General features: G+C 34.2%; 2 protein-coding genes across 2 annotated transcripts in view; one reads left to right on the top strand and one right to left on the bottom strand.

Moving 5' to 3' along the window:
- Positions 1-1,639: 1,639 nt before the first annotated feature.
- LOC126715189 (pentatricopeptide repeat-containing protein At5g15300) lies at positions 1,640-4,278 on the top strand. The gene is made up of 2 exons (XM_050415668.1): positions 1,640-3,337; positions 3,899-4,278. Exon 1 carries the CDS (start codon positions 1,683-1,685, stop codon positions 3,324-3,326), a length of 1,644 nt encoding a protein of 547 aa, XP_050271625.1. The 5' UTR covers positions 1,640-1,682; the 3' UTR covers positions 3,327-3,337; positions 3,899-4,278.
- A 2,922-nt stretch (positions 4,279-7,200) lies between these two features.
- The window catches only part of LOC126715187 (casparian strip membrane protein 3), an 87,691-nt gene continuing 75,951 nt past the window's right edge, over positions 7,201-18,940 (bottom strand). The window contains exons 2-4 of the mRNA XM_050415667.1: positions 8,417-8,624; positions 8,004-8,127; positions 7,201-7,649 (exon numbers count right to left, since the gene is read on the bottom strand). Coding sequence (XP_050271624.1) covers positions 7,434-7,649; positions 8,004-8,127; positions 8,417-8,624 — 548 coding nt within the window. The 3' untranslated portion in view covers positions 7,201-7,433. The remainder of the gene's footprint in view (positions 7,650-8,003; positions 8,128-8,416; positions 8,625-18,940) is intronic.

Raw genomic sequence — 18,940 nt, 5'->3', positions numbered from 1 at the left:
TATGTAATAACTTCGAATTTTTAATATAAAAAAATGTAACCAGGAAAAAAAAGAGAGTCAAATTTAAATTTAAATCTCTTAAAAATAATTTAAAACCAAATGTAATATCAGTTACCCAAGAAGAAGGAATAATCAAATACGCCATTGCTTTATTAGAATTGAAAAAAAAAAAAAAAACATTTTAAGGGAGTAAATTATAATTGTTTTTTTATTTTTATTTATTTATCTATTTTTATGAAAGACAGAACATGAAATATTATACACATATGAATTTCCTTTTTGAATCTCAGACTTTGTGAATTTGTCTTAATGGAATCCTCAGGCTCAATTAGGATTGCTACATCTATTAATTTTTTTACGGTTTTACCCTTTTCATTTTCACTTGGAAGAGGGAGAAATGAATAAAATGGAAGGGATTGAAAGGGATCTTGTAAGAATATTACATTCATTTGCTACTTCGGCTTTTAATAAGAAGGAATGAAATTACTAAGAGTAAGAGTAAGGGTGTGCATGAATTAGATTGGATTAAATTAGGTCATCAAGTTAGGTTGAATATATAAAGAAATTATAATTTTGTTTTGGAAATACACAATTCCCTGATATTATCTATTAAAAACACCATAATATTAATAGAAACTTAACAATGGTTTTCCTTTGAATGCCTTTGTTTTTTCAACACCAAACAAAAGGCAAAACAAAAGGAAAACAAAACAAAACAAATATAAATTTCTATTTGGGTTGATATATTTGAAATCACTCTTGAAATGAAGTCAGTACCAAAAGGGGAAAAAAAATCACACAATCAAAAAGAAAATCCTAATTATAATGTTTTTCCCACGGTCTTTGCAACCACAGTTTGGTTGTTAAAAATAGGGAAAAAAAAAAAAGAAAAAAAAAAAGAAAAGAAAAAAGAAACAAAACTTTCACTGAAAATAAAAATATAACAAAGATTAGGTAAAAGGTGATTTCACATAGAAGATTTTGAGAGAGAGAGAGAGAGAGAGAGAGAGAGAGAGAGAGAGAGAGAGAGAGAGAGAGAGAGAGAGAGAGAGAGAGAGAGAGAGAGAGTAGACGTGTTTTGGATAAAAATAAATAAAATGAAATTATGGAGAGATACAGGGTTTGATTAAGGGTCTAAATTCTAAAGAGAGAAAATAATTAAAACATATATTTGAAATTGTTACGTCAAGTTGTGTTGAAATATTCATCAACTCTAAACCCAACTGATGTTATTTTATTTTATTTTTTAATTTTTTTTCATTGTTACCTAAACTACCAATCACAAAAAAAGCACAAAGCATCAAGTTAGGTTAGATCAGTTTTGTTGAGTTGGAATTGGTTCACAACCCTAACTAAGATAAATATATATTTCATTTAATTTCAGCTAAAATATGTTTTTATTTTTATTTATTTTTATCCCTATTTGAATACAAAAACAAATAAAATTTGAGTAGTATAATATTAAAACTATATATTTCTTTCATTTTCATTCATTCATTTTAATAATCTCCTAAACACTAGAGAAAAATGGTGTCATATTTCATTATTTTATGATATATCTATTTCTATTTTGCTTAAACTATCAAACATAGTTGAAAAGAAAAAAAAAAGGCACATTATAATACCGTCTGATTAAAACGACAAACGTAGCATGGAACATTTAAACAGAAGTACTATGTGTAATGATCCGGAAGAGAACAAACGACCGGAGCGCCAACCGTCCCCAACGGTCAAGCCTATGGCAAAACTGCACCAGTCTTCGAGCTCTGAAACAAGTCCACGCTTCCATGCTCGTCAAAGGCTTCAATTCCAACCACTCTTCTCTCAGAGAACTCATTTTCGCCACTGCCATTTCTGTTTCAGGCGCCATTCACTACGCGCACCAAGTGTTCGTTCATATTACCGAACCGGACACTTTCATGTGGAACACTATGATAAGAGGCTCAGCTCAGAGCTCCAACCCTTTAAATGCGATTTTGCTCTATACCCAGATGGAGAATCGGCATGTAAAGCCCGATAACTTCACTTTCCCGTTTGTACTCAAGGCCTGCACTAAGCTTTCCTGGGTCAAGATGGGATTTGGGATTCATGGGAAAGTGATGAGGTATGGTTTTGAATCGAATAAGTTTTTGAGGAATACCCTTATCTACTTTCATGCTAATTGTGGGGATTTGAGCGTTGCTAGAGCACTTTTTGATGGGTCGGCAATGAGGGATGTTGTACCTTGGTCAGCTTTGACAGCCGGGTATGCAAGGCGAGGGAAGTTGGGTGTTGCGAGGCAGCTTTTTGATGAAATGCCAGTTAAAGATTTGGTGTCTTGGAATGTGATGATAACAGGGTATGTGAAGCAAGGGGAGATGGAGAGTGCGAGGAAACTCTTTGAGGAGGTTCCAAAGAGGGATGTCGTGACTTGGAATGCAATGATTGCAGGGTATGTACTTTGTGGGTCACATGAGCAGGCATTGGAGATGTTTGAGGAGATGAGACGTGCGGGAGAGAGGCCGGACGAGGTGACCATGTTGAGTCTGTTGTCCGCTTGTGCAGATTTGGGAGATTTAGACGTTGGGCTGAAGATACACTGCAACATTTTGGAATTGTGTTCAGGAGATTTGAGCATTCTACTTGGGAATGCACTTATAGATATGTACGCCAAGTGTGGGAATATTGAGAAAGCACTCGAAGTGTTCCATGGGATGAGAGATAGAGATGTGTCGACTTGGAATTCAGTAATAGGAGGTTTGGCTTTCCATGGCCATGCTGAGGAATCAATCAATCTGTTTATGGAGATGCGCAGGTTGAAAATCAGGCCAAATGAGATAACTTTTGTTGGAGTCTTAGTTGCTTGCAGTCATGCTGGCAAAGTTGAAGAGGGGCGCAGGTATTTTAATATTATGAGAAATGAGTATAATATTGAGCCAAACATAAAGCACTGTGGGTGTATGGTCGACCTGCTAGGGCGAGCTGGGAGATTAAATGAAGCATTTGAGTTCATGGACTCCATGGAGATTGAACCCAATGCTATTGTCTGGAGGACTCTGCTTGGGGCATGCATAGTTCATGGAAATGTTGAGTTGGCAAGACGTGCAAATGAGCAGCTACTTGAAATGAGAAGGGACCAGAGTGGGGATTATGTACTTCTATCTAACATATATGCTTCACGTGGTGAATGGGATGGGGTTGAGAAGGTGAGGAAGTTGATGGATGACAGTGGGGTGAGGAAAGAGCCTGGCTGTAGCCTAGTTGAAGCAGATAACAGAGCTCTCATGCGGTTTTTATTTGATTCCAAATCCAAACCTAAGTTGAATTCAAGAAACCATATATCTTGAGCCACAAATAGGTAAAAGAAAATTGTGTCATCTATCTTGTTATCCTTAATTTTATTGTTCAGAAATAATCAAAAACAATGCATGCACCATAATTTTTCTTTTACTTTTGTAATCTGATTTGTACATTAATGATTTGACAAACAAGAAATTTTTGGACTGGTTACTGAGAATTATTAGCTGGTTTCTGCTCTAAAATTGGGTGCTTCAATAGATCCAATTGTTGATCTCATGGTGTAGATGTAAACTTGTGCATTAGTTGTGACTGTCTGCCTGCACAGTAATAAATACACATATTTTTACCATGGCCAAAACTCAGAATAGATGAGGTTGGCATGATGTAATTATTAATCATCTTTCAAATGAATGAATAATCTAAAACTAGCATAACCAACAGAACAAGGATGTGAAGATCATGTTGTTAGATAGAAGTTAACATAATTACATAAGTGGAGCGAGGATGATAATCATTCCAGTGATTTAGTTAAAATATATTGGACACTTCTTTATACCACTACTTACAAGCTAAGTTGTTTGAGCTTGGACTATTACTTTCATATTTACCATTGTTTCAGGGATCAATAAGTCCAATTTCTTGAAGACTAGCAGAAGTTCATACTGATTATTCTTATTCGCCTTTCCTGCTCAGCAGTATAACAAAGTTCCAACACATGTCTCTGTTAACACATTATGTACAATTCGAAATTGGTCAAAAGAAGGCTTCATTTTACATATTATATGATGCTGTTATATGCATTGCTAGTGAGGGGACTGCTTCAAGAGAGGCTGCCATCCATGTCTTCTTATACCCCGAAAATAGTTAAAGTGCTGTAATGACATTGCATATTGATAATGGAATCACATTTAGAATGATATGGATGGATACTTAGCGTTGTTCATACCCTCAATTTTTAAGACTTAGTTGTGTACTTATAGTAACAAAGCCATATGGCAGAAGCCGCAGAACGTATCATGTCCCATTGGGTGGGCTTCTGATGTTTTAAGTGCATTTCTTAATTACATTTTATTTACCCTTAAGATGTCCATTGAGTTTTTCTGGAACCAAAATGAACTGGTGGTTATACCAAGGTCCAAGATACATAAATGGGAGGCATTTGTTTTGGATGGTTTGGTCATGACTCGGCTTGGGATCAAAAGCTTTTACTTTGTGTTACACACACACACACACACACACACACACATGTATGTATATATGTGTGGGTGTGTATATATACCAGGAAAGAGGTACGAGGTCTCTAAATTAGCTATTTTGGAACCAAACTGGACTGTTGGTTGTATGGATGATATTTCACAGAATAAGGATGCTTTACACACACATATGTATGTATGTATGTATGTATGTATGTATGTGTGGATGTGTATATATACCAGGAAAGAGGTTCAAGGTCTCTAAAATTAGCTATTTTGGAACCAAACTGGACTGTTGGTTATAAGGATGAAATTGCACAGAATAAGGATGCTTATGTGGTGGCGTTGGTATCTTTCTCAGCAGAAGGCTACCATTGGAATTCAATTTCACTAGACCGGTACAAGACAGAGCTAGAATCAGCCATTTTTTTCTTGGATTTACTTTATTCTGGAGTATGGAAGGGAGATGGCGTGAATAAATTGTGTTGGAAACCTTCTTCTCAATATCTCATGGGGTTTTTGAAGTTCGATCTTACTACAAAGTCTTGCTACCGTCTTCTCATGTCTTTTCCTTGGAAAATTGTGGAAAACAACAATGCCAACAAAGGCCAGTTTTTTCATATGGACAGTGGCGTTGGGTTGGATTTTCTCTTCCAAAAACATATTTGAAGTGGACCGAATGGACTAAAGTGAACCAAAGGGATCGAAGTTGGACGTGAATTGATCAAAGTAGGCTGAGTGGACCGAAATGATGTGTTTCAATAGGAGTATAACAACAATAAATGCTAGACTTCAACTTTTAGATATGATATATATATATATATATATATATATATATATATAGTGAATGTAATGTAAGTAACTTAAAAGTAAGAACAATAGTAAGGCGGTAGAACCAGCCAAGCAGTATATATGAAAATAATTCAAAGTAAATGAAAGTAATTTAGAACCGTCCGTTATGGTGGTAATCCGTCCAAGGTAGCGGTAGCAACAAGTAGAATAATGAATAGAAAACTGAAAATACTTGTTATTGAAAGTAAAATAAACACTTACAGTAGTAGTAAATAAAAGATCTCAACAGTACAAGTTAACAATTACAAAACTTGAACTAGCCCTAGTTACAAGGTTTTGTAAGGAAGTAGTGATAGTAGGAATAAGGTAATAGGAGCAAGGAATTCTCTCTAGAGAAAGGCTTCTAAGAAGAAGAAGTTCCAAAGAGAAAATCCTAAGTAGAATTCTGAATTTAAAAGCTTAAGGGAAGTAGAATTATGTCCTAGACTTAAGGGACAACTCCTCTTAAATAGGCAAAATTTCGGGTGAACAGTAATCTGTGAACAGTGTTTTTTCACTTTTTGACTTAAAATCAACTTAAATTTTTTTGTCTTTTTCTTGGTTCAGACTTTGTCAGAAGAAGCATAGCAAGACCAAAGCATGAAAGCATGAAAGCATGACAAGACATAGATTCATTCTTTTTCTTTTTAAGGACTTCAATATGAGCTTTAAGGAATATCTTTATTCCTAAGGACTTGTTAGACACATGGGATTGGGATCACTTCATATCAAGTGCATGGCTTATCAGAAGCATGGGATTTCATCATAACATTTTTTAATATTGTAACAATTTTGGCCGTTGTGCAGGCTAGACAAATAGGGGAAAGTAGCAGCAATCTTGAAACAGTAGTAACCTCAGGAATAAACTCATCAATCAGTGGAAGGAGCATCGGATGGATAACCATCAAAAGGACGTTGTGGAGAATCACATTCATGCTCATGGTAAATAGCATACTGATTACAGAATCCACAATATAAAATTGGCTCAAACGTTGGAGTTTTCCCTAGGATGAGAAGGCTTCTTGGATTACAATGATTAGCAATTCGCAAATGAGCAATGATATCAGAATATGGTCTGGGACTAAAGACAGAAATCCTATCTGTGCTTCCCATGAAATGATAATTTTTTCATAAATTTTGAGCAACATTAATAATATACATACATATATATATATATATATATATATATATATATATATATATATATATATATATATATATATATAAAAGAAAGAAGCATTTGCTTTTGATGGTTTGATGACGCTTCTAGGGATCAGAAGTTTTACTATGCATTGTATATATAGATCAAATCTATTTCCATACAATATTTCTCTAATGATAGAATAGTTGTTTCCTTTTTCAATGAGAGTGATTTGTTGAACTGCCCTGTTAAACCAGCTAACCTTAGGTGCATTTAAATATTCAGATATTGAAAGATCACACCAGCCACTTTCTTTTCTTTTTTTTGAGGAAGATCACACCTACCTTTAATTCTTGGACCACAGGTCCGAGGAATCTAACTTTCTCTCATCCTAGTACTTAAACATTATGGCACCAATGAGATTTGATTCCTCGGAATTGTGGTAATAAGACTCACTGCAAAATTAGATAATAAATATTGAATCACTTTTAACTAGTTAATAAAATCAGGTTTCTACTTTCTAATTTTTAAATTGATTGCCATGGCTCTTTTATCTACATTCATCTTTATTTCATAGATTTGACATGATGGTGAATTTTTTGCAATGGGCTTTGATATGTCTAACTTGGATCAATGGATATTCTGTGTAACTAGCTACTACCATTCCCATGACTTGGCAAAAATAAAAATAAAAAATAAAAAAAACCATTCGCATGAGGAGTGTATGAATGAATTACTTAATTTGAGTTATATGAATTAAACTGCAAATATAAATCATGATAAAATATTCACTTCCATTACACTCCTGAAGGAACATATAATCATATTGAATTTTACACCAGAAGCGTTGTCACATTTAACAAAGAAGAAACATAAAACATAAGAGACGCTAGTCATATTCTATTATACAGTCACTCTTGCACACGACAAACTAAGAAATACATCCACGCATTGAGCATAATTGCATTATTGAAATGTATGATCATCTATCAACGTCGGGAGAGGGCCATGGCGGATAACAGGATTAGCAGTATAAACACAACAACGGCTCCAAAGGATCCGATCAAAGAGCCAGAAGTGCGCTCGCAGAAGGAGTTGAACTGTTGGCAAATGGCAAGCCAATTTGTCTTAGAATTCCCCTTGTGTGCTAAGTATACAATAGCTGCTGCTGCAGATGCTCCAGCGGTTAAAAGAGCTAGCATTACCTACACAAGGGTGAAAATATCCCATAAGAGAACTTATCAATTTTAAAGATATTGATACATCTTCCTTTTTGACAGAAAAGTACTTCCAAAATACACAAGGCGAGTATTTTATGAAGTAACATGTGACGTTCCATAATGGAACCATATGATTGTTATATTCCTCTAAAGTGCTTCCAAGATACTATCTCAATGGTGACTGAAAAAAATTAAATTTTTAATTTTTCTTGGATCACTAACAATTTAGGACTAAGAGCAGTACATATTTTCTTGGAATTAAGCTTCTTCTAGGCATTTTGTAATTGCCAAATTATTACTTAGCCATGTGAATATTGTATAGAATCTCGAAGAATTTACCGTATCAAAGAAAATCAAGGGAATTCTACTTCTTTGCGCACTGCTGCTCAGGATGTGGAAGATAGAAAGGGGGAGAGAAAGAACCAGATAAGCACTTACAATGGAATTCGCAAACACAAAAAACCTGTTCCAATAGACACAGTTAACATACCATGATATATTAATATCAATATCGATGATAAATTGTAATTTTAGTCTCTAAAATATGGGGTATGTTCGATTTTGATCCCTCAAATTTCACAATGTGTCAACGGTTCCAGAATAGATAAGATTGAGTTAGAACTTTTTAAAATTAGGGGATCAAAATCAAACAGACCTATATTTTGAGAACCAAAAATGCAATTTACCCTATAAAATAGCAAGCATATTGTTACAAATAAAAAGTACTTGATGGTCAGGAAGACAAGACATACGTAAGCGTTGGAAGATCTTTAAACTCAGCCCTGAACCGCGTGAACCGGGTAACAAAAGGAAGTGTTTCATTAGTTGTTCCCATGGCTATAGCACTTCCTAGGGTACCCAGAACTGCAACTAGCCTAAGAATGAAATCTAGGATGGACACCCCTCTATTCATGCCAACCCTTTGCTTAGAAATCTTACCATCACCAATCACAATAGCACCTGAGTTCATTTTTGCTTAGAAACTAGCTTGGTGCTAAAATTAAAAACTTTTGAAGTGGTTTTGAGTTTGAGTTGAATGTGTGCACTGTAAAGGGAAACGGAAAGGGTATTTATATATCCATGCAAGCTCTGATATTCCACCATGCAAAACTTTCAAAAGGTGTAGTAGGTTTGGTGGACTATAGTGTAATAGGCTTGGTCGACTATCATATGTTTGATTGACTGGGCAATCAGCACCACCTAAAAACTTTTAGGGGAGACTTTTGTTTAAAATGATATGTTTAAGGAAACAATTCAGCCAAAAAAAAAAAAAAAAAGTCTTGAGTCTAATTTTTTTAAGAAAATGTTAAAAAGCTAATGTCAAATTTATTATAAAAGATTTACAAACTAAAGTAACATATTAAACGTGATAAGTGCTACTTAAAAATTGTAATAACTAAATTTCTTAATTACTATTTGCAATGTTTTAGAAGTCGACACATCAATTTATAAGAATTAAATAGTAAAATTTGTAGTAACTATAATATTACTTCAAAAAATTTCATTTGTAGTGATGATTTATCGTGATCGATGAATGATGGAAAGTGATATTAGTTACAAACTTATGTAAAAATGATATTATTCTGATTACAACTTACCAACGTAATAAGATATATGAAAAAAAAAATGGTATTCTTAATATTGATCTGTGCTAAATCAAGCCAGGCGTCATTGAGGTTGACATAGCTGCATTCAGAGCATCACCATCCTAACTAAAGCTGATTTTAGGGTTATTTTTTAATAAGTACTTACCCGTACTTGCTCTATTTGATACTATTTTTTTTATGCTAAAGCACGAGGCCACCACCTGATCTTCGGATCTTCCAACTCCACAAAACCATAGGCCCCAAAATTAAAGGGGCAAAATGACTAATATACAAATAGAGAGGATATGAGGATCCCCTGATAAGCGCAAGTGAAGAACCGACACCTTATCATTTTACAACCACAAAGACGTGTTTATGTTTATGATTGGAGGAAGCTTCGTAACATGGTGCAGTTAGCTAGACATCTAGGGAAGCATAATCTTAAAAACATATGGAGGTTGAGTTGGTGTATGATTATCTCTATTATCTAAGATTTAACCAATCCACTTAGCAGCAAAGAGTAGAATACCTCAGCGGTTGGTGTGTTGGCTACACGCCCCTTCTAGCATCTTCTTGCTGTGTACAATATTAATGGATATTGAAATTAAGGTCAGTGTGGCTGCTACTGAATGAAACCCACATGATCTTGAGCAATCTGATATGGCCACTAGGCACTAGAAGTGCTTCTTGTAATAAGGAAAACAACCTCACTAATTTGCTGAATTTAAGGATTTAATTAAGACAATCAACATTAAATGCTGATTGCATCTTTTATGGAAGATCAAGATGTGTGTCAAGTGTGGTTATTTGATTAAAAAGACTTAAAACTTTCCCATGAGTTATTTATCATTGCACAATGCACTTGACATGGGCTTATTAGTCCTCTTTGTTTTCAATGCATATCAGACGGTACTTGAATGAGCCCATTATCAATGCAAAACGACCACCTTATCGTCTAATCCACATCTCAGAATTGGGCTTGGCCCATACAGCAGAACTGAGAGGGAAATGACAAGAAAGATGGTTTAGCCATAGTTCCATATGCTGATTGGAATTAGGCTTCGTATTTGGGTTAATTTATCACTTCCATTTTTGCCTTCAACACGCATAAAAACAGCTTCATTTACTTCTCAGTGTGTTGGTTTTGTCCAATCCTCAAGGTCACGGACTGGGCTCTTACTGGGTCCATTCAAAGTTAATCTTGTAAACCATCATTTGAGCTCACTCTTGTGGAATGCTCTGGTGGCCCTTGGGCCTACTTAATTCGTTCCAGATACAAACTGCCCGTGAGATCATCGAGTGTAAAAAAACAAGACTATGTGAAAAATATTTTGTTGATAGACTTACTGGATTTGGAATCAACTTAGAGAATAAAAGGCCGAAAACTTAGCCCGCTTTCATAATCTAAACTCTTACGAAACTAGCCCAAATTATGGCCTTGTATGTATCAAATGGCTGCAGCCGGGCTGGCCATAATTTAACATTGCAATGTCTTAAAATTAACATTAATAGTACGTTTGGATTGAGGGAAAGGGAGGAGGAATAGAGTAAAGTAGAGTAGATTTAGTACAAAATTAATTTATTTTTAACCAACTCTACTCCACTCCCTCCCCTCCACTCTCTCTCCTTCCTTCCTCCATTCAAACAGACCATAATGATTGTCGACAATTGGTGATGAGTCTCCGTCTCATCCATATAGAAGTATAGAATTGCTATAGATTGAGCTGAGTGAGTGAAAGTCTCACAATTGATCTAATCTCTTTTCAAAGTAGCTATTATTGAAGTTTTGATGATAAACATAAAGAAAAAGAGAGAAAGAGGGAGCTTGAAATAAACTTTATATGTATCAACTGTGCAATTTTTGCGTATGATTTACATTGTGACGGTTCTAAATAAGTGAATATATATTATATAGCACTGAGACTTGTCATTGTACAAGGGAAAATTTCTTTAATTTGAGCTAGTATCAAGGCCACAGTACTGGGTCCTTGATTCTTGCTCAATCAGGTGAGGTGAGTATACATGGAAACTAATATATACTATTATACTATGAGAGATGTTACGTCTACAACATTTTTACAACAAATTACAAGTGGTTAGTTGTTATTGGTTCAAATTTGAAACTAACACTAAGATTACTTTTTTGTCGTAACAATAACAACCAGTAACAACCTGCCACTTATGATTTGTTGTAAAATTGTTGTAGACGTATCATTTCTCTTTATACTAACAGCTACAAAGTCGAAAAAGATCCACTTAGATTAATTTTGTTTGTGAGTTATATCAAGGAGGAACTAGCACAGTTTGTTAAATCTTAAAGTTGCATTTGGATTTGGATGTAAAGAATAACTGTTATTATAAATCAATTAATATAAATTTTAAGCATGTTTTATGGTTGAGTTTTGAAGATTTTATTCAAACATAATTTATAATCTATAATCTATATAAAATTGAAAATCCTTAACTTTTAGAGAAACGCAATTTGAGGAAGAGAGAAATAGCGAAGAGCGAGCATGAGATATTTGATATTTCCACTAGGTTTTGAGAGTATTTGAAAAATTGAAATCTATAAATTTGAACCTATCAAATTCTGGTTGGATTTGGGTCAAATCCCAATCCATCTCTTTTAACTTATCCAAACAAAATATTTGGATTTGAGCCTCAAAACCAAATCCATAGGCCAAAATCCATGGCATCCAAACATAAAGAAATTCATTCTCAGTATTCTATCAATGAAAATATGCTTAATAAACCAAAATTATGAAATTATGCTTTCATAAACCTTAAAACATTGACAGTTATCCTCAAATTTCCTCAACAAACCAAACAATGCCTCTTTTATCCCAAAAAAAAAAAAAATGTAACCCCTCATAACCAAATAACACCATAAAAAAATTAAAAAAAAAAAATCTTTGTTCCAAATCAATGAGCCTCACAATCAAATAATCTCCAAATCAAACATAATTCCCAAATTGATAAACCAAACAAAAATAAAAATTACTAAGTAAAATCAAAGAACTGACTTTTAGTCACCAATAAGATGAAGGACATCGGTGATATTGTAGCTGATGTGGGCAAGAACACAATCACCGATGGGGTTTCCAAACAAAAGCAATTTTGTGAGAAGAAGAATTGACTAGGAGAGAGAGAGAGATTTGAGAAACAATTGGAAGAGAGAAGGATTTTGACAGTGAAAGAAAACAAGAGTGAGAGAGGGGGAGAGAGTAGTAATTTGTTCAATAACTAGTGGAATCGGTATGAAACGTTAGAATTTGATAAGTTATTCTTGGTAACTCGATTTACAAGTCAAGTACTCTATATTTATAAGGAAAATGCTAAAAGCATTACAAGTTTTATTATATGAAACTTACAATGATATGGTAATCAATATGATTAGTGGGTTTCAATAAACACTTTATTGAATTTTTAATTTTCTTTTTATAATTTGTGACACATTAATTTGTAATACAAATATACTAAAACTTAGAGTATGTTTGGTATGCTGGAATAGCTTCTGTAATAGAATAGTTATTCCTGTGTAATAGCAATTTAGTCATTTGGTTTCATCTTTATTACATGGATTAGTTATTACATTGGAATGACTATTCTTTAAATTGAAGAATAGCTATTCTTCTTTAAAATGGATGTAATAGCTATTTCTTAGTATATATAATAAGTTTTAAAATTAATATATTTCCAAAAATATAAAGTTTCTTTATACATCATCTTTTACAAGCTTTCCATATGTAACAACCAAACTTATAAATAGTAATAGTTATTCCATTACAATATTTTCTATTCTCAGTAATAAAGATTACTATTCCTAATGTAATCTACATTCAGTGTACCAAGCATACCTTATTACCTATAACATTATTCTATTTATTATTTAATTTCTTGCATGAAACTCAAGTTTAATAAAATCGAGTTTTATTTAGGAAAATTTTAAGAAACTAAAGGCGTTTACGTTATTCTCCTCAAATATAAAACTAATCCATAAAACTCTATTTTTGTTGTTTAACTATCCTTTGTTTTTAGGCGAAACTACAATGTTGGTCTCTCAAGTTTACCCTGTGTGCGTAATTGGTCCCTTAAGTTTGAAGCGAGCACAATTAGTCCCTCAAGTTTTAAAATTGAGTTGTATTAGTCCTTTTACTAACTGTCATTAACGGTGTTACTTACATGGCTAACGGAACAATGATTTGACATTTTTTTTTAATGATGTGGCATTTTTTTTAATGATGTGGCATTTTCCTATTAAAAAAATTACAAAATAAATTTACACAAACAAAATTTACAACCTGGGTTCTCCCCTCTCCTCCTCCTCCTCCTCCTCAATGTCTCATATGATATCATATCTCTTTCCTTCGTTGTTTAATTTATTTATTTATCACTATACATACATACAATTGATCTCTTATCTTGATTCTTTTGAGTTACAGAAAGAAAAGAAAGGGCCAAGTCCAACGCGACGCAATATAAAAGTTAGAAGCGTGGTAGCAAGCTTGTTGTGTTCAAATCGAATACTAGTACTACATAATAATCGTCTCACTCCCAGAGTAGAAAATCCATTATACCCGAGATCATTCCTATCCCAAGCAAAAAGAAACCCACGACGTGGTAAGTTTTGTGTGGTTGCTCTGACTGAAAGTTCTAAAGAGTCAAGCAACAAGAAGACTGAGGAAGAAGAAGAAAGTAAAATCCCTTTATGGCTAGGCCAGATTCGAATGAGCCTCCTCCTTGGGCTCAGAATGAAAGTGCATCCCACCGGCGGTAGCTCAATGCTTTGTACAATCAATAAGAACCATTTTTTTAATTTGGTACTGGGTTGTAAATATTGTTTGTGTAAATTTATTTTGTAATTTTTTAATAAAAAATGCTACGTCATTAAAAAAATACCAAGTCATTGTTCTGTTAGCCATGTAAGTAACACTATTAATGACAGTTAGTAAAAGGACTAATACAACTCTGTTTTAAAACTTGAGGGACCAATTGCGCACATATGGTAAACTTGAGAGACCAACATTGTAGTTTCGCCTTGTTTTTATACACATACATCAGTTTCAATACTATAACACTCTTCCATTTAAATATTATTTTTAAATCTATTCAAAATTTTAATATTAAAAGGTCCAAAACGACATCTACTCGATGTTAATGTCTTGCGGCGGTCGACCACCCATTGTGGCGAAGCGTATGCCTCCCGCCTTCCTTGAAGGGGGCGGTTCCTTCTTGTGACACGAGTTTGGGTGCTATGAAAGAGGGTGAAAAATGGGTAATCTTTGGTGTATGACTGAATTAAGTCATTTTTAATCTATTATTACCGAAGGTAGTGAAGTCGTCACCAATCATTGGGTTTTTTCTAAGATACGATTGGTCACCTGACTTTATTTGATTTTATACCAATCCTAGGCTAAGAAAAAAGGTCATTTTTGTTAATCTAATATAGATGGTAAAAAATCTTGATTTTTGAGTTTAGAAGTCTAGTTATGTGTGAGGAAGGTGTTAGACATCTCACAACACTTGTCCGGAGACGGTTCTTTATTTTGGTAAAATCTTAATTTTCGGTCATTGGTAGTTAAAAATAAGTTATTGGCATTAGCTTTTGGGGTTTTAAAAGAATTCGGCTTTGAAGTTTGATTTTGGAAAGGATGAAAGAGAAAAGAATAAAAAAAATGATTTCTTTAGCATTTGCGAGGAGTAGCATTCTCACCACAAATAACAAGTACTGTTCCTCTTAAAATTTTTTGAGTTAGTTGGCGGAGTTTGATGCGTGAGGTTTTTGATTGTTTTTAGCCAAAATTTTAGCCTCAAACTAGTTTAAGGAGACTAATGTGAATGCTCTAACACATTAACTATCAACAAGTCAAGGTTAGAACTTGATTTTATGAGTTCAAAATGCAGCTATCACTTTGGCCATGAGAGAGAGAGAAAGAGTTGAAATTTTGGACTTCCCTAAATTGCTGGAGATGGCTTCGATTTTTTTTTTTTGTAATTGAAACTTGCCTAATTTAATTTTATTCAATTAAAATCTGGTGTTTTTTTTTTTTTTTTCCTATGTATCCTTTTTCAAGCTTTTTGTTTGTATGTTTTTTTGTTTTTTTTTTTTCCAATTTTTTTGTTCTGTTTTGGATCTATATTTTGTGAAATCCTTTTTCTTTTTTAGATTAAGTTTGAGCATCCACCTTGTGAAGCTTTGGGTTTCATTTCAAATTGCGTTCCGTTTCAAATTGCGTTCCGACTCCGACTGCGACTTGTGTGTTTTATTCCTAGGTGTAAGCGACTAAATTTCTAGTTTGAAATAAATCAAACAAGTGAAAATAGTTTCACAAATGCGAATTTGTATTGATTATTGTGTGGTACAATTCTCTGTGATTACAAAAGAGTTATCCTTTGATTCGATCTCCTTAAAAGATTTGTTGATTGGATTTGTGATGATGTGATTTTGTTTTGAACACAAGATATCCTTCAATTTGGTTGAGGAATGGATCGAAGATCTTTGGAACAGAATTACAATGAATCTCTGGCTATGAGCTTGTTAGAAATTCTTTGTTCTTCGTGTTCTTTGTGTTCTTCGTGTTCTTCGTGTGTTCTTCGGGCGTTCGTCGTCTTCGAAGGTTTGTTGTGGAAGTTCTCCGGGGCTTTAGAGGCTTGAATCCGTGGAGCTTCGCTGATTTGTGGTTGTTTAAGATTTCTGAAGGCTTTTGAGCTTGATTCCAGTGAACTTTGAGATCTAGGCAGATAGTTTGGATGATTCTGCTTCGAATGTTCTTTGTATTTGAAGATTTGTGGTGGAAGTTATTCGGGGCTTTGGAGGCTTGAATTCGAAGAGCTTCACTGATTTATGATTTGTTGATGTTTTCGGACCTTTGAGCTTGATTCCCGCAAACTTTAGGATCTAGGCAGATGATCTGGATGATTCTGCTTCGAATGTTCTCCGATTTTGGGGTTGAAGTTCTTGAAGTTCCTGGAGGCTTCAGGGCTTGATTCCAGCAGAGCTTTTTCCCTTCTGAATCCGGTCCTCCTAAATGTCTCAGGAAGGCTTCTATTTATAGGAGTTTTGGGGTGGGTGAGCGACACGTGGCGGAGCTTGATTGGTGACACATGTCACAGCTTGATTGGTCCGCTTAAGTCATCGCTTACACGTGCGAGGTTGCTTGAGTCATCGCTTACACGTGCGAGGTTGCTTGAGTCATCGCTTACACGTGCGAGGCTGCTTGAGTCATTGCTTACACGTGCGCTGATGCGTGATTGGCTCTTGCATGACACTTGGAAAATTTCTGTTGGCTTCTGAATAGTGATAGCAAAACCTAGCAGCAATACATGGTGTTCTGTAATTGGTTGTATTTTGTGGACTTGGTAATGTGATGTGTCAGCTTGTGATAGGTCGAGAATTTTCTCTCTCTACACTAGGTAAATATGATCACTGCCTTTCTTTAGTGTTTTTTTTTTTTTTTTTTTTTTTTTTTTTTTAATATTATAAAATTTCATGGTCAATGACTTTTTTCTCGCGGGTTTGTTCCAAAAATGCTTTGAAGTCTGTTAATAATTACCTGATTTGGTTATTGTTCTCTCTGGATTCTAATCGGGATCAATTAAAAAAAAAAAAAAAGGGAAGACACGTATCGATCTAGCAAGTCACCGAATTAAAGGGACTTATCAACATACACTGTAAATCTTTCATTTGCATTGGCAATTTAGCATTTTGATGAACTATATAATTGTGTATTCAGCAGTTGCATTAAAAAGGGATAGTACACTACACGGATAAGTTCTTCAAAAAAAAAAAAAAAACACTACAGTACTACACTGATAATGAATTATTGGTCATCCATTCCTTTGGTCTTTCCTTTGAACAAAGATGGGTCATATCCTCTCAACTCTTCACTTGGTCATTCCATTTAATTTTTTAAAAAATAAATACTATCTACAATATATAATTATAATATTGTGTTTGGTTACAATTTGTTATCAACACATACTTAAACGGAGCACGTGATCGAGGCAGAGGAATTCTAATTTTTTTTGTACTTAATCAGAACTAAATTTTCAAAATCGCAGAGTAGAAAATAAAAATTTTTTTTTGAACAACAAAATAATTTTAAAAAAGAACAAATTATATTGTTCTCAACCACAAATCATCCCATTTAATCCAATGAACAAAACTTAATCAAAGAAATAATTAAATTATCCCATTTAATCCAAAGAACAAAACTCAATCAAAGAAATAATTACTGACAAATCCAAAATGCATGCGTAATTTTGTTTCTTATTCTAAGTTTCATGTTTTGGGTATTAAACCTACCAACCAATTATTCTAACAAAACTTCACAATCAGAAATAAAAGTAAAGAGTACAAAAATTAATAGATACACAAAGATTAGAGACCGTAATTTAGGATCTCAGAGATCAATTTCAAATTATGAAAAACAGAGAAAGGAGAGAGAGATTAGATGGAGAGTATGTGTAAGGGATTTTAAGAGAGTATTGGGCAAGAGTGGGAGGGATTTTGTACTTACGAAGAGAAAGGAGCAGATCGCTAAAGCACCAGTGATCTTAAGGTGAGAGGAGAGTGAGGGATTTTTGAGAGAGATGAGTCTTAGAATAGAGGCGAGTGAGGGAGGGAGAGATGAGTAAAAATAGAGTGTAATATAATTTTCTTAAAAACGAATGTACAAGCAAATTTTTTTCAAGATAAGCACATCGATCACTACCACCATAGTAGAACTCGATTTAAAAAAACTTGAGATGCAATGTAGGAAAAACTTGATTTTAGCAAAGTCGAGTCGCAAAATAGTGACACTTATCTAAATATTTCAAAAAGGGGCTTTTGGTTTGGTTTGGGATGAATTTTGTTGTTGTTTCTGTTTTTTTTTTTTTTGCTTGGTTTTGTTTGTTTATAAAATTCATTAATAAAAGAAATAATAGAAAAGCAGCGTGTCGTCTTTATTCTAAACAAAACAAAGCAATGGCTCCCACTTTAAAAGCCAAAATTGGCTTTTAAAGTGGGAGTTTTGGCTTTTAAAGTGGGAGCCATTGCTTTGTTTTGTTTAGAAAAAAGAAGACAATTTGGCATCTCCTAGTAATAAAAAAAAAATCCAACAATTTGGCTGGTGCGTAATCTCAATCTCGGGTGGCAAGCATAGGCCGCCAAGTTAGGTCATGTATTCTTAATATATTTTGTTCTTTGGGAAAGAATATACGTGATTAGGATGGAGTATTAGAGGATTGGTAAGCTGTTACAGAATAAAACAAAAAGCCCTATAAAAACCTCGATCCTCCACCGTACCCAATTATAGCAATATATTCATTCCATTCCTATCAACGAAAAATCGAAGGAGGCGGGGGTAATGGAGATGGAAAGGAAGAAGGTTTCACATACCTCTATATCAGCCGATCAAAAGCTCCGTGGTGTTGATGCAACATCCTCGACAAAATCATCAAATGACTCAAAACCACAACCCAAATTAGAGAAGCCCGCAACGCTTGAGAAGCTCCAGACGTCGAAGAATCCTAATTCCTAAACATAACAAAATCGTGCCAGATGAAGAAACTTGACTCATACGTACATGGCACTTCTTATGATCGTGGCCGCACTTTTTGTGATTTTTTTTTTTTTCTCCTCTCTATATAAGAAGGTAAAAATTCTATTCTAGAATAATATAAATGTATTTGTGTGGGCATCTCCTT

This window comes from Quercus robur, chromosome 2 (assembly GCF_932294415.1).
Source record: "Quercus robur chromosome 2, dhQueRobu3.1, whole genome shotgun sequence".
Lineage (NCBI taxonomy): Eukaryota > Viridiplantae > Streptophyta > Magnoliopsida > Fagales > Fagaceae > Quercus > Quercus robur.
Note: the sequence above shows the minus strand (reverse complement) of the source record. Positions and strands in the feature narration are given on the sequence as shown.

Bases quoted from the DNA above. Each gene is read 5' to 3' on its own strand.
- LOC126715189 (XM_050415668.1), top strand. From the start codon at position 1,683: ATGATCCGGAAGAGAACAAACGACCGGAGCGCCAACCGTCCCCAACGG.